Consider the following 15,207-nt stretch of genomic DNA (forward strand, 5'->3'; position numbering starts at 1 on the left):
AGCACAGGAGGGACCCCATGCCAGAATCTGCATAGTCGTCCAATCAATAGATGGATTGTGAAGACGGAGCCATGGAAGGCCCAGGACCACAGGATGTGTGGCTCTTGGAATCACTAAAAAAGAAATAAATTCGGAATGAAGAACTCCCACTCTCAGACGAACTGGTAGAGTCCTTAGGGAAATAACTGCATCAAAAATCTTGCTGCCATCCACGGCAGTTAAGGAGATGGATGAAGGAAGTCTCTCGGTGGTAGGGACCACCGTTTAACATAGGCTTCGGTAATAAAGTTCCCAGCTGCTCCGGAATCAAGGAGGGCAATGACGTTCCGATAACGTTGAGCAACTTGAAGCGAGACTGGGAGATTACAATCATGAGGAGATGGAGAGGAGATCATTACTCCAAGCCGGCCCTCTCCTGGGCGAGCTAGGGTTTGGAGTTTTCCCGGACGTTCGGGACAGGCATTGATGGTGTGAGACGGAGCTGCACAGTAAAGACAAAGAAACTCAGAGAGACGTCTTCGGCGCTCAGCAGGAGTTAAACGGGAACGGCCAATTTGCATGGGCTCGTCTTTAGATGGTGACAGTTGGCGAGGAGGAGGAGCAGAAAATTTTGGAGCAGATGATCTTCCACGCTCAGTTGCTCTCTCTCTGAAACGTAAATCAACTTTCGTGCAGAGTGAGATTAGCTCATCTAACTTGGAAGGTAAGTCTCTGGTAGCTAAGTCATCTTTAATACGCTAAGATAAGCCATGCCAGAATGCAGCATACAGGGCCTCGTCGTTCCATGCCAGTTCGGATGCCAGGATCTGGAACTGTATAAGATATTGTCCTACAGTACGTGATCCCTGGCGTAAACGGAGAATCTCAGATGAAGCTGAAGTTACCCGGCCTGGCTCGTCGAAGATACGCCTGAATGTTGACACGAATGCAGTGTAGGAGGATAGCAGGGTGTCGGACCTCTCCCATAACGGTGATGCCCAATCAAGGGCTGAGCCACTGAGAAGAGAGATAATGTAGGCAATTTTTATATACGGTCACTGGGAAAATTGCCAGGTTGTAGCTCAAACTGAATCTCACACTGGTTGAGAAATCCCCTGCAGAATCTTGGAGATCCGTCAAATTTTGCTGGCATTGGAAGATGAAGACGTGGAGCAGAAATGGGTAAGGTGGGTGGGGTTATAGCTGGAGTCACTGTGGTTGACGCACCGGACGCGTCTGATCCACGGAGGGTTGTCTGAATCCCATCCAGCCGAGTAGAGAGATCCTGGAGACAGCGGATGATGTGGCCCTGTGCAGCCTCCTGATGTTCAAGTCGGGCTGACAGTTCTTGCATCGGCCTGGCCGCTTGATCCTGGTCTCCGGCTGGATTCATAAGGTCAGTGCTTACTGTCACAACTGAGGGCCTGAGCTGACGGGAGGCAGCCTCAGTTGTAGGGGTTGAGATGTAACGGAACCTGGGAGGTTGTATCAGACCCCTAGACATGTAAGTAACATGTAGAAGAACTGCCCGAAGGCGTGACCACGACAACCAGGGTAAAAGTCAATGATGTTTATTTATGACAAACTCCGTAACACAGCAGCAGTAAAAGAAAACATAAAAATCAGCAGAGGATAAATACAGTTCCTGGGTATTACAGGGTGGCAAGGGCCACAGGGCTCTGGTAGTGTGAGATAGTTCTTATAATCTTCTAGATGGAAAGTCCTTACCAGGCCCGACTGTAGCAATGGAGATAGCCCAGGATCGTACCAGCTGGTGTTCCAGGGAAAGCTGGGCTGCTGTGGATAAAACGGCTGCTGTGGGTACTGGCTGGAACCAGGCTGATGTTGGCACGGAGTGGATACTGGCTGGAACCAGTTAAATAATAAATGTAGTTTGAGAGCGATGGAATGTGAAGTGATGTTTGGAGTTTGAGAGCGGTGAAATTATAATGCCGGTGATAAATGATAATCTGCAGAAAAGGGTACCGGCACTTTAAGAAGAGCTGACCTCTGCTGGAAGCTGGATGCTGAAAGTAGGTGGATCTGTAGCTGGAAGCAGATGAATCCAAATGGATAGGAGAGTCAGGCTACACCGCAGGTGGAATGCTGGTGCGGGTCTCTTTAGTGGAAGTGTGGAGATAGGAGCTGGAACCTGGAAAACAACCACAGGAGAGAGACAAACTGGAACTAAGTTTGACAACCAAAGCACTGACGCCTTCCTTGCTCAGGCACAGCATATTTATACCTGCAGCAAGGAAGGGATTGGCTAGGCAATTATGCAGATTAACAATGCAAACAGCAGATTGGTGGAAATGAACAGATGACAGAATCCAAGATGGCTGCGCCCATGCAGACACTTGGAGGGAAGTTTGGTTTGTAATCCATGTGGGAATTAAAACAGTAATGGCGGCGCCGGCCACAGGAGACAGGAGACGCCAGACTGATAAGTGCACATTTAACCACGCGGGCACAGCGGAGGCCGCGGCTGACGTAATCACCACTCTGACATTCTGCATGTGGAAATTCAGGAACAGCGGCGGAGGCCGCGGGAGACGCCATTCCGGATGTAACAGGCGTTGCGGTGACCGCGTCTCAGAGTGACAGGAGAGGAGGCAGGAATGTGGACATCAGCATAACAGATGGGATCCGGTCCTGGAACGCTGAGCCAGCCTTAGGAGGCATCTGAAGGGTAAGTAATGGCGTCCAGATACCCGGATCGTGACAGTTGCCTCTTAAAAGAAAAGTTAAAAAAAAAAAGAGTAAATGATGTTAATATTGTGGACGAGGAGGTTACAGCTGTCATGTATAAATTCAATTTCTAAGGTTCTAATCTATTCTCTGAAGGCGAACACATACGGTGCGATTCTGGCTATGAACAATTTTGGCTTAATGATTTCCCTTGAAATTCCTCGGAGTCCAGAACCAACAACATTGACACAGAACAATTTTGGCTATGAATGATTTTGAGTATGTATATTCTAGTCATGTAGTCAAAATTGTATGTGCATGCAATGTCTATTTTTACCATTGATTACGATCCCCGGGAGTGCACATTGTTCGTCCCTGGTTCTATACACACGTAACGATATGGACTAGTTTTTTTAACGACATAGACTACATATATTACTAGGCAGAGCCGGCCTTAACCAATATGATGCCCTAGGCAAGATTTTGGCTGGTGCCCCCTAGTACCACCGCTGGTTCTGCCTCTGACCTTGCACCTCTTTCCCAGCACCATCACCCCTCACCCATAGCAGTCCTTATTTTGGTGTTTGTACCCCCTATATTTTAAATAGGAACAGTTCGCACATTTGGTGCTCAGCCCAAAAAGGGGTGTGTTTTTGCTGGCAAATGGGCATGGCCACACAATAGTACCCCCAATTCCAATTATGCCACACAGTACTGTACTTTATTCACATTTGATCATGCAATAGTGTTCATAATTCATATTACATCCCACAGTAGTATCACTTTACCTTATAAACGTTACTCCTCACATTAGAGACCCTTATTCACATTTCATCACTCTGAATTGCTCCCTATTCACATTACACCACACCCTATTGCTCTTTATTCACATTAGATGACACAGTAGTGCCCTTTCTATACGCAACGCCACATAGTAGAGCACCTTATACACATAATGCCACAGAGTAATGCCCCTTACACATATGAAACACATTATTAAGGTCCTTATAAACATAATGTGCCTTACACATTATGACAACTTTTATTAATGCCCTTTTACACATAATGTCCCTTACACATATGCCGCACATTATTAATGCCCTTGTACACATAATGACACACATAGTGCCCCCTGCACATTTGCTGCACATTATTAGTGCCCCTATACACATAATGACACACATACAGTAGTACCCTGTTACACATATGCCGCACATTATTAATGCCCTTATACACATGACACACATAGTGCCCCTTACACATATGTTGCACGTGACATTATTAATGCATTTTTACATGACACACATAATGCTGCTTACACATATTCTGAATACTACTGCACAACCAACCCACTCACATGCACACAGCCCTCACACTGCCACTAACACTGTGACCTCTGCCTCTGCTTGGCTACAGATGTGTCCTCATAAATCTTGCCTCAATGCTAACGTCGGGCACCTTTGTTTTTATGAAAATGCAGCTTATTTGCATTGCTATGTGGCTAGGATGCACAAGCAGCTTCTGCTGATTAAAATGATATGTAGCATGCCTATATACTGTGTGAGACTGTGGCTGTTTCTGCATATGAAATGCTACACACAGAATATAGGCATGCTGCATATCATTTTAATCAACAGAAGCTGCTGATGCCCCTAGGCATATCAAATGCCCTAGGCAATTGCCTAGTTTGCCTATACCTATGGCCGGCTCTGTTACTAGGTTGGATATGTATACACTGGAAAAGAGGCATCTAAGAGGAGACATTATTAATATCTTCAAATATGTAAAGGGACATTGCAAAGAGTTATCAGAGGATTTGTTTACTAAATGAACTCTGTATTGGACACGTGGGCACTCACTGAGTCTAGAGGAGAGGAAATTCCGTACGCAACGTAGGAAAGGGTTCTTCACAGTTAGGGCAATAAGGATTTGGAATTCCCTTCCTGAGAAGGTGGTAATGGCGGACTCCGTAAATGCATTTAAAAACGGATTGGATACATTTCTGACTGAAAAAAATATCCACGGTTATAGCATTTAAAATATTGACATTGATAAGCTGGGAGGAACATGATTTATAGTTGTTAATTAGTCATAACACATTACTTCAGCAGGGACATTATAATGAACTCAGCTCAATACAGAATACAGGTTGAACCCGATGGGCATTTTGCCTCTTTTCAACCTCATTAAATATGTTACATAGTCCATATCGTTAGCTCATATTGCTCTGTCCGTGTGTATGCCCCTTCACTAATCACAGTTCACACAGTTAACTCTAAGTGCTGCAGAGTAACTGATATGTTTAAATATTGTTTGTTTTTTTATTATAATTTGGGAATATCAATCTCAGTAAACATCTCCATTCAGTCATTTTTCAGCTTCAAGTCCTATTAAATATTAAGCAAAACAAAAGGTTGTTCTATACCAACCCTGTGAAATGAGGTAATCTTCCCCATGATTTTAAACTGAGATCAGACAATGAGCTTATATGAACTATGTGTCACTCTTTGTTCCTGCAGATTTCGGACATGGTGCAACTTCTCAGTTCCGTCGTAAAGAGCGACCTAACTCAGCTGGAAGAGATTTTTTCTAAGCGCACAGATTTTTTGGTAATTGTTCGGAACACCAGGCGGGAAGTAGAGTCCGTGGCCCAGAACTTGGCAGAGATCTCCTTCTGGAAGGGGGCTGAGCTGAATCCAAATTTTGTGGCTGAGCAAGTTAATTTCATTGAGGATTATAGGTGAGTTTCTGAACCTCTCTATAGGATAATATCATCGCTTTATAGCAATTCTGGGTGGGGGCAGCGTGAGGAAAATAAAAACAATGAATGAGTGACAACATGGTGAAACTACAGCTACAGACTTACATCTAGATCAATTATACTATGATAAATGATGCAAATTTCAATATAACACCAGGCTTTCTTTTTCTGTAAACTACTGTAGATATCATTCCAGATACACTTTATTATTCTGTATGCTGCTATGTAACATACATGTTAAACATCAGTACATAAAGAATTAAACCTGAACTCAACGTTGCATTATATGAGAGAGGGTCTAGTAATTCTACCGAATCACACCCCGCAAAAGGTCCCGGACAGCAGGGATAAGAGTAGCGGCTCCCAGCAGCAACTTCTGACAATCAGTGCGGTTATCTGTATCTTAATTCTTCCAGTGCACTTTGTTTCATTACGTCCACATTGGACATAATTTATTTCTACAGCGGTATATGGATCACAGCAGTTTACTAACTCTGCCAAACTGAATATACATCAGTCTCCAGCTTGTTCCATTTTGGATACAAATACATACAAGAGAAAGAATTGCTACTATTTATTTAGTTACTAATCAGAAAGTCAATATAGTCATTCTGTTGCTTTTATTATTTATGCTTGTATCTATTCTTTCTTTTTATTATAGAAATAAGCAATTTTTACTGTTTATACATGTAATAAATACGATTTCAATTTTACCCACCGGCATTTTATATTATTATATTATTGACTCTTTAGCGCGGCCCCTTTTCTCTTTGTTTCCAGCTATATTAATTGAGACTAGTACAGATAAGTCTCTGAGGCTGTCGCAATCAAGTCAATATTATTAATTATATTAATATCTGTATATATTTACACCAATACCTATTCGCGCTATTAGGGTTTTTTTGTACTCATCATTGTGGCTGAGTCATCATAAGAAGTTGCACACTCATTTATATATGTAGAAGCAGTGTCAGACTGGGACATGAAGGGCCCACCTGGGGAATGAAGTGGTAGAGGCTCATTTTTAGGAGTGTAGTCAATCTCCAGAGGGGGTGTGGCCAGCTACCACAAAGGTTTGGCTAACCATTAGATAGTGCCTGCTCTGATCCCTTGAAAAATATATATAGTAAATACTGCTAGTGCATGCATGATAATGTAACCGCAATGCACTGTAGAAAATAAACCATAGTCCTGGGCAGTATAAGGTAACATATGTGTAATGTATAGTACAAATGCACAGTCTGGACCCTGATTCCTAGAGGAGGAAGTGGGTGGAAGGGGGAGGGGTTTCCCCTTTCCCGAGTGGGCCAGTCCAAACCTGCCTAGAAGTGACCAAAGGCATCATTTATTCTTAAGTACACCCTGGCAGATATATCGGTGGGTGTGTACACTTGATATGTCTGTGAATGATGTCATTTACAGACATATCGGGACAGCTCTACAGCACAACCGATGCCAATATATCTTGCAGATACATTAGCATGTCTGGCTGTGTGTACTGACTGCAGGGATTGACATCACAGCTGGGTGGGCAAATTCAACTGCCCGTCCAGTTGTGATGTTAGGAAGAACACATCGACCTAATATATATATTATACTTTTTATTTTAGACCTTAGGGCCCCCTGTCTTAAGTACCCCGGGCCCCTCAATACCTTAATCCGGCTCTGCCCATCACTGAGAGCCAGCTGCTGATTTGAAGAGGCAGATTAGCATGATACACTCCCATAAACATCCTAACGGCTGATGAATGAACATGTGCATGAATCATAACACAAATACTTTATCTTACATAAAATAACGACTTAGGTTTGGCAGAGAAATGTTAGCTGATTTATTTAAACAACTGTAAACTTTAACTAGCTGTAAAGAAAATTATTAGATAATGGTGGCAAAGAAAGAATGTCTAGAACGCACTCCCCAAACCGCAAAACTGCAACATACTTCCCAAACAAACTAACAACAAAAAGGTATTCACTCAACCTTTTATCATGACTACCCACCCGTCTGTGCGATATCGCCCCTGTCTATCGCCCCGTCTAGGTGGTCCAGCCATTATACACAGTCAACGAAGGTGAGCGCAACAAACAACTATGAATAAATTAAAAAAAAAAAAATCCATCTATGACCTAAAACAGGTAACCTGCCATTCTTTCCCGCCACAAGTGAACTTCCTGGTCCCAGAAACTTTGCTCCGCCACCATAAGCCTACCTCACAGAAGACACCACCAAAAAGAGATCCTCCAGAAAAATAAGTAAACCTTCCTTATCCCAATCCACCCCATCGGGCCGGTAAAGATAACGATAACGGAATCTGATCCGCTCATGCGGTACACGGCACCACCATTAGCCAGACCCATTTAGCCACAGCTGAGTTAAGCATCTTCCTGGCCTCGTCAAGGGCCCGACAATCAGCAAAGTTGGAGGAACTTCCTTCTACTTTGCAAAAAATGAAAAACCCGCCAGGTATCTAGAGACAACCGTCCTAGATCTTTCAGAAACAGAGCTGCCAAATAAAAGAAAGCATCGTCCGATGCCCGCTCATGCCTACAAGACCCCGATCATGGGCGAATGCCTCCCATCGAGCCCAAGCCTGACGGTAATTCCGGAGGGTACTCAGGGCAATGGAATGCTCTGCTAGCCCCTCCAAGCCGTCTCGGTAACTTGCCAAACATAAGAAGGGCAGAGCACCCCAAGAACATCAGCATCCGGGAAAAGTGCCCGGAATCTCTCCCATTGAAACCGAGAGAGCGCATCGGCCACCTCGTTATCAACCCCTGGGACATGTTGCGCCCTAAACAGCATGTTGTAGCGCAAACAGATACACCATGCCCAGATTATCACACCTAAACAAGATGCTGCGATTGCAAAGACGCACGCCCCAAACCTTCATGGCCACCGTGACGAGGAACAACTCCAAGAGCAAAAGGTCCTTAGTCAAACCGCCATCGAAACAGCTGCGCCGCCAAGAGGCCGCACACCAGGTCCTACCAAGGTAACAACCAACACCAGCAGCATCGGTAAACAACTGCAAACAAAAATTATCGACAGGAGGGGCCAGCCAGATCTGAACACTATTAAAATCCTCAAGAAAGGAAGTTTCGTTTTACGTCGGAAGACAACCTGATCAAATCATGGGATCTGGGGACCCCTGCTGTGGCCCGCTCCAATTTATGACAAAATAGCTGACCCATAGGGATGACCCTGCAGGCAAAGTAAAGCAGACCCAAAAGCGATTGAGTCTGCCGAAGCGTTATTTTACGCAATGCACCTGTTAGGGTCTCCTGCTCTGTGCTGCCACGTCGTCATGGCAACCGGGAGACAAGTGCATGCGGAGTAACCTGAGCGTAGCTGATACTCCGGTTCGGGTCTTTTGCTGTGCAGTGGTTACAGGCTCTGTGCACGGCAGGGAATCCGGTGCTGGTTTTTGTGCTCACAGTCTGTGAGGTCTGAGTGGGGCGTGGACAGCACCTGCTATGTAAACCCTCTTCTCAGGTTAGGCAGATGCTGCTGAATCTTTGTTGGTTAGTCAGTTCCTGAAAGCTAGCTAGTACTGTGTAAACTTTGTATTTGTTTGTTGCTTACTGCAAATAGGCCTTGGGATTTGGTATTACACTCTGCCAATCCAGACCTAGCAGTAAGACTGGAGTCAGTCGTTTAACCTGCTGGGGTTCTTTTGCTACTCTGTGAACCTAGCAAGTTTGCGGCTGTATTCTCAGACTTGCCTTCCAAAATCCTTTCTCACTGTGCAAGGTGTTCAGGTGTCAGTTTAGTGGCAGTAAGCTGAACCAGTGCACTGCAAGTGAGGACTAGGATTGTGGAGACTCTCCTTGTGTCTATTATTCCATCTCTGACCAAGGAGTTTACTGCCACACCCGTTGGTAACCCTTTAGGGTTTTGCTGTTGCCCTTAGCAACAGCATTTCGGGTTCTCTACGTATTAAATCACTACATCTCGCTTCTTTCCATCTGAGAATTCCTAATACTAGGGAGACACCCAGTTTCTTAGCCTTTGGGCTTCTCTGTTCATTTTGTGTTTATTTTGTTACCCTATCACCTTCTGTGTATGTAATGTCATATTCCCCAGTCTGTCTGTGAGTTCATTTGTTTTGCATCCCTCACCGTTCAGACACCAGTACATTCCTGCTGGCACTGGTGTGCATAACATATTCAGCAGCCTAATACTCCTGTTGAAATTTTGTGGGAATATGGAGCATACCCCTCAAAATACTTTGCAACAGGTGGTCGATCAGGTGCAGGTCCTGACTCGACAATTTAATGATTTGTCCATTAAAATGCACACCTCGCAGGCCGCTGGCGGAGCTCCCGCAGCAGCAGTACCTTCAGGGGTTAAGGAGCCGAAAGTAGATCTCCAGATCGTTTTTCTGGAGATCGCTCGCAGTTCTTTTGTTTCAAGGAGAGCTGCAAGCTATATTTCCAGCTTAGGCCTCAGTCTTCTGGGTCGGAGATTCAGCGGGTGGGCATAGTGATTTCCTTGCTACAAGGAGACCCACAGGTCTGGCCATATGGGTTGCAGCCTGACTGTCCGTCGCTTAAAAGTGTTGATGCTTTTTTTACGGCACTGGGCATGTTGTAGGATGACCCTGACAAGACGGCCTCAGCCGAGGCTCAGATTTCGATCCTTAAGCAAGGGCGAAGGCCAGTTGAGGTTTATTGTACGGAGTTTCGGAAGTTGGCCCATGATACCCAGTGGAATGACCCAGCCCTGAGACACCAGTACCGAAGAGGTCTTTCTAACCAGTTAAAAGACCAACTGGTACAATATCCCTTGCCTGATAGCTTGGATCAGCTCATGCAGTTATCCATTCGGGTGGATAGACGGCTGAGAGAGTGCAGGCTTGAAAGGGAGACCGAGGTTTCCTTCTTTCCCAAGGGAACCTCAGACTCTGAGGAATTTTCCGAGGAGCCTATGCAGATTGGGGCTACCCGCCTCTCCTCGCGTGAGAAGACGCGGAGGAGACAGCAGGGGTTATGTTTGTACTGTGGGAATAAAGGTCATGTGGTAGTATATGCCCAGAAAAGCCGGAAAACTTCAGGGCCTGAGGGTGATGGGAAATATCCTGTCAGGTCAGAAGTCGGAATTTCCCAAGAAGACTTTTATCATTCCGGTGACCTTGAAGATCCTCGGTCAAACTGTCAAGACTGAGGCCTTTGTGGACAGTGGGGCCGACAGGGTTTTTATGGACCGCCAATTCGCCCTGAAACACTCTGTTCCCTTAGTACCCTTGGCATCGGAAATTGAGATTTGTGGGTTAAACGGGGAACCATTATCCCAGGGTAAAATTACCTCTTGCACTAACCAGATTTCTTTGTTTATTGGAGCCACACACTCTGAAAAATTGTCCTTTTATGTGACTGTCTGTACTTTTGCCCCATTGGTGTTGGGGTTACCCTGGTTAAGGGCCCACAATCCTCAATTTGACTGGGTCTCTGGGGAGATTTTTAGTTGGGGTACTGATTGTTTCAGGAGTTGCTTGAGCCTTCCAGTCAGGCTTTCGCAGCTAAGTTTGCCAGGATTGCCAGGATGTTATGCAGATTTTGCGGACGTGTTCTCCAAAAGAGTTGCAGAGGTACTACCTCCCCATCGCCCCTATGACTGTGCCATTGATTTGTTGCCGAATGCTAAGCTTCCCAAGAGCAGGTTGTACTCCCTGTCACGTCCTGAGACTCAGGCTATGGCAGAGTACATTCAGGAGAACTTGGCTAAGGGATTTATCAGACCTTCACAGTCTCCAGTTGGGTCGGGGTTCTTCTTCGTGGGTAAAAAGGACGGTTCATTGCGACCCTGCATCGACTTCAGGGAATTGAACCGTATCACGATTAAAAACTCATACCCAATGCCTCTCATTTCGGTCTTGTTTGACCAGCTTCGTACTGCCACCATTTTTTCTAAGATTGACCTACGCAGTGCGTACAATCTAATACGAATAAGAGAGGGGGATGAATGGAAGACTGCCTTTAATACCCACTCAGGGCATTATGAATATTTGGTGATGCCTTTTGGGCTCTGTAATGCCCCGGCAGTCTTCCAGGACTTCATGAACGATGTGCTCAGGGAATATTTGGATAGATTCTTAGTTGTATACTTAGATGACATCCTAATCTTCTCCCATTCCCTGGAGGAACATCGGAAGCATGTACGCTTAGTCCTCCAGAAACTCAGAGACCACCGGCTTGGGGCGAAGCTGGAGAAGTGCGAATTTGAAGTTCAGCAAATCGCATTTCTAGGATATATTATCTCCCCAGAAGGTTTCCAAATGGAGGGTTCCAAGGTACAGGCAGTCCTGGATTGGGTGCAGCCCACTAGTTTGAAGGCGCTTCAGCGTTTTCTGGGCTTTGCGAATTTTTATAGACGATTTATCGCTGGATTTTCGTCTATATTGGCACCCTTGGTGGCACTCACTAAGAAAGGGGCGGATGTTGCTCACTGGTCTTGTGAGGCCAAAGCGGCTTTTGCCCGTCTCAAAAGGGCATTTGTCTCGGCCAAGGTGCTGCGACACCCAGATCCAGAGCGTCCTTTTGTGGTGGAGGTGGATGCCTCTGAGATGGGTATTGGGGCAGTGCTCTCTCAGATGGGGGTGTCTGATAATCGCCTTCATCCCTGTGCTTACTTTTCCCGTAAATTTTCGCCTGCTGAGATGAATTATGACGTGGGTAACCGGGAATTGTTGGCTATTAAGGATGCACTCGAGGAGTGGAGACACTGGCTTGAGGGGGCTAAGTTTGTGGTCTCAATTCTCACCGACCATAAGAATTTGGCATATTTAGAGTCAGCGAAGCGCCTCAATGCCAGGCAGGCACGATGGGCTTTGTTTTTTGCTCGCTTTAATTTTTTGATAACATATCGCCCTGGGTCAAAAAACATCAAGGCTAATGCGCTCTCGCGGAGTTTTGCTCCAATCCAGGAGACCACCGAGGAGCCATTGCCCATTGTGTCCCCATCATGTATTAAAGTGGGCATTACCCAGGACCTCTTGTCATTAGTCCTTAGAGCACAGGAGCAGGCTCCTCCAGACCTTCCGGTAGGTCTTTTGTTTGTGCCTCCTAGGTTAAGACAGCGAGTGTTCCTGGAATTCCATGCCAAGAAGTCGGCAGGTCACCCGGGTATTGCCAGAACTCGGGAGTTGCTATCTAGGGCGGTGTGGTGGCCCTCGGTGGCTAGGGATGTGGATCAGTGGGTTCGGGCATGTGACATCTGTGCCCGAAATAAGACTCCTAGAGGGGTTCCTGTTGGCCCATTACATCCACTCTCTATTCCATCTAAGCCATGGACCCACATTTCAATGGATTTTGTGGTGGACTTGCCCAAATCCTCGGGGATGACAGCCATCTGGGTTGTCGTTGACAGGTTTTCGAAGATGGCGCACTTCGTTCCATTGGTTGGGCTGCCATCGGCCAGACGCCTGTCTGAATTATTTATGCTGCATGTTGTGCGCCTCCACGGTTTGCCACTTGATGTGGTCTCTGACCGCGGATCCCAGTTTGTGGCCAAATTCTGGAGGGCATTTTGTTCCGATCTCCAGATTTCTGTCAGCTTGTCGTCAGGCTACCATCCGCAGTCTAATGGGCAGACTGAAAGGGTGAACCAGTCCTTGGAGCAGTTCCTCAGGTGTTATGTCTCCAAGTGTCAGACTGACTGGGTGGCTCATCTGTCCATGGCGGAGTTTGCCTATAACAACGCGGCTCACTCTGCTACAGGGATCTCTCCCTTCCTTTGTGTGTATGGGCATCATCCTAAGGCCAATTCTTTTGACCCCCGGGACTCCACGCCTGGTGGTTCCTCTGTGGTTTCGGTCCTTAGAGGTATTTGGAGGAAAGTGAAGAAAGCCCTTGTGTCTGTGTCATTAGTGACCAAAAGGGTTTTTGATAAGCGGAAAAGACCCTGCAGCTTCAAGTTAGGAGACTTCGTCTGGTTGTCTACCAAGAATTTGAAGTTGAGACAGCCATCTCATAAGTTAGGCCCCCGGTTCATCGGTCCTTATAAGATCACTAGGGTTATCAATCCGGTGGCATTTCAGTTAGATCTACCCCATTCTTTGGGTATCAATAAAACATTTCATTGTTCCCTTTTAAAACGGGCGATTAGTAATCCTTCTTCCAGTGGAAGACCTTCCCCTCTTCTGATACGTGGCCAGAGGGAGTTTGTTGTTGAAAGGATTCTGGACTCTAAGATGGTTCGGGGTCGGCTGTCATTTTTGGTGCACTGGAAGGGGTATGGCCCGGAGGAGCGGTCGTGGGTGCGCAGTTGTGATCTTCATGCCCCCAGACTGTTACGCTCTTTCTTCTCACAGTTCCCCGATAAACCCGGTGGTAGGGGTTCTTTGACCCCTCGTCAGAGGGGGGGTACTGTTAGGGTCTCCTGCTCTGTGCTGCCACGTCGTCATGGCAACCGGGAGACAAGTGCATGCGGAGTACCCTGAGCGTAGCTGATACTCCGGTTCGGGTCTTTTGCTGTGCAGTGGTTACAGGCTCTGTGCACGGCAGGGGATCCGGTGCTGGTTTTTGTGCTCACAGTCTGTGAGGTCTGAGTGGGGCGTGGACAGCACCTGCTATATAAACCCTTTTCTCAGGTTAGGCAGATGCTGCTGAATCTTTGTTGGTTAGTCAGTTCCTGAAAGCTAGCTAGTACTGTGTAAACTTTGTATTTGTTTGTTGCTTACTGCAAATAGGCCTTGGGATTTGGTATTACACTCTGCCAATCCAGACCTAGCAGTAAGACTGGAGTCAGTCGTTTAACCTGCTGGGGTTCTTTTGCTACTCTGTGAACCTAGCAAGTTTGCGGCTGTATTCTCAGACTTGCCTGCCAAAATCCTTTCTCACTGTGCAAGGTGTTCAGGTGTCAGTTTAGTGGCAGTAAGCTGAACCAGTGCACTGCAAGTGAGGACTAGGATTGTGGAGACTCTCCTTGTGTCTATTATTCCATCTTTGACCAAGGAGTTTACTGCCACACCCGTTGGTAACCCTTTAGGGTTTTGCTGTTGCCCTTAGCAACAGCATTTCGGGTTCTCTACGTATTAAATCACTACATCTCGCTTCTTTCCATCTGAGCATTCCTAATACTAGGGAGACACCCAGTTTCTTAGCCTTTGGGCTTCTCTGTTCATTTTGTGTTTATTTTGTTACCCTATCACCTTCTGTGTATGTAATGTCATATTCCCCAGTCTGTCTGTGAGTTCATTTGTTTTGCATCCCTCACCGTTCAGACACCAGTACATTCCTGCTGGCACTGGTGTGCATAACAGCACCACACCGCACAATGACCTCGCGCAGCTCGGCCACCTTATCCTGTGGCAGGCAGCAACAGCCCCGCACAGTGTCAATCTGAAGCCCCAAGAATGATAAGCAAGAGAGAGGACCCTCTGTCTTATTATCCGCTATTGGCACTCCAAAATTACAGAAAAGCGCGCGCAAGCTGAACAAAAGGTCACCACACCGACTAGAACCAGCCGGTCCCACGCAAAGGAAATTATCCATGCAATGGGCAATCCCATGGCCACCCGAAGAAAACTCCATGCACCAATGCAGGAGGGTGCTGAATTTCTCAAAAAAGGCACAGGAAATGGAACATCCCATAGGAAAGCACTTGTCCATGAAATATTCCTCACCAATCCGAAAACCCATATATCTAAATGAGTCGGGTGCAGTGGAAGCAGATGGAAAGCCGATTCAACATTGTTCTTAGCCATGAGGGCCCCAGGACCGTAATTCCTCACCAGACAGAGAGCATCGTCAAACGATTGGTAGACCACCAAGCAGTGCTC

General features: G+C 46.3%; 1 protein-coding gene across 2 annotated transcripts in view; it reads left to right on the forward strand.

Moving 5' to 3' along the window:
* TTYH1 (tweety family member 1) overlaps nucleotides 1–15,207 on the forward strand; it is a 476,474-nt gene that overhangs the window by 330,274 nt on the left and 130,993 nt on the right. For both annotated transcript variants that reach the window (XM_063942879.1, XM_063942880.1), the window contains exon 4: nucleotides 5,187–5,407. In XM_063942879.1, the coding sequence (XP_063798949.1) occupies nucleotides 5,187–5,407 (221 nt within the window). The remainder of the gene's footprint in view (nucleotides 1–5,186; nucleotides 5,408–15,207) is intronic.

Source organism: Pseudophryne corroboree, chromosome 10 (genome assembly GCF_028390025.1).
Source record: "Pseudophryne corroboree isolate aPseCor3 chromosome 10, aPseCor3.hap2, whole genome shotgun sequence".
Lineage (NCBI taxonomy): Eukaryota > Metazoa > Chordata > Amphibia > Anura > Myobatrachidae > Pseudophryne > Pseudophryne corroboree.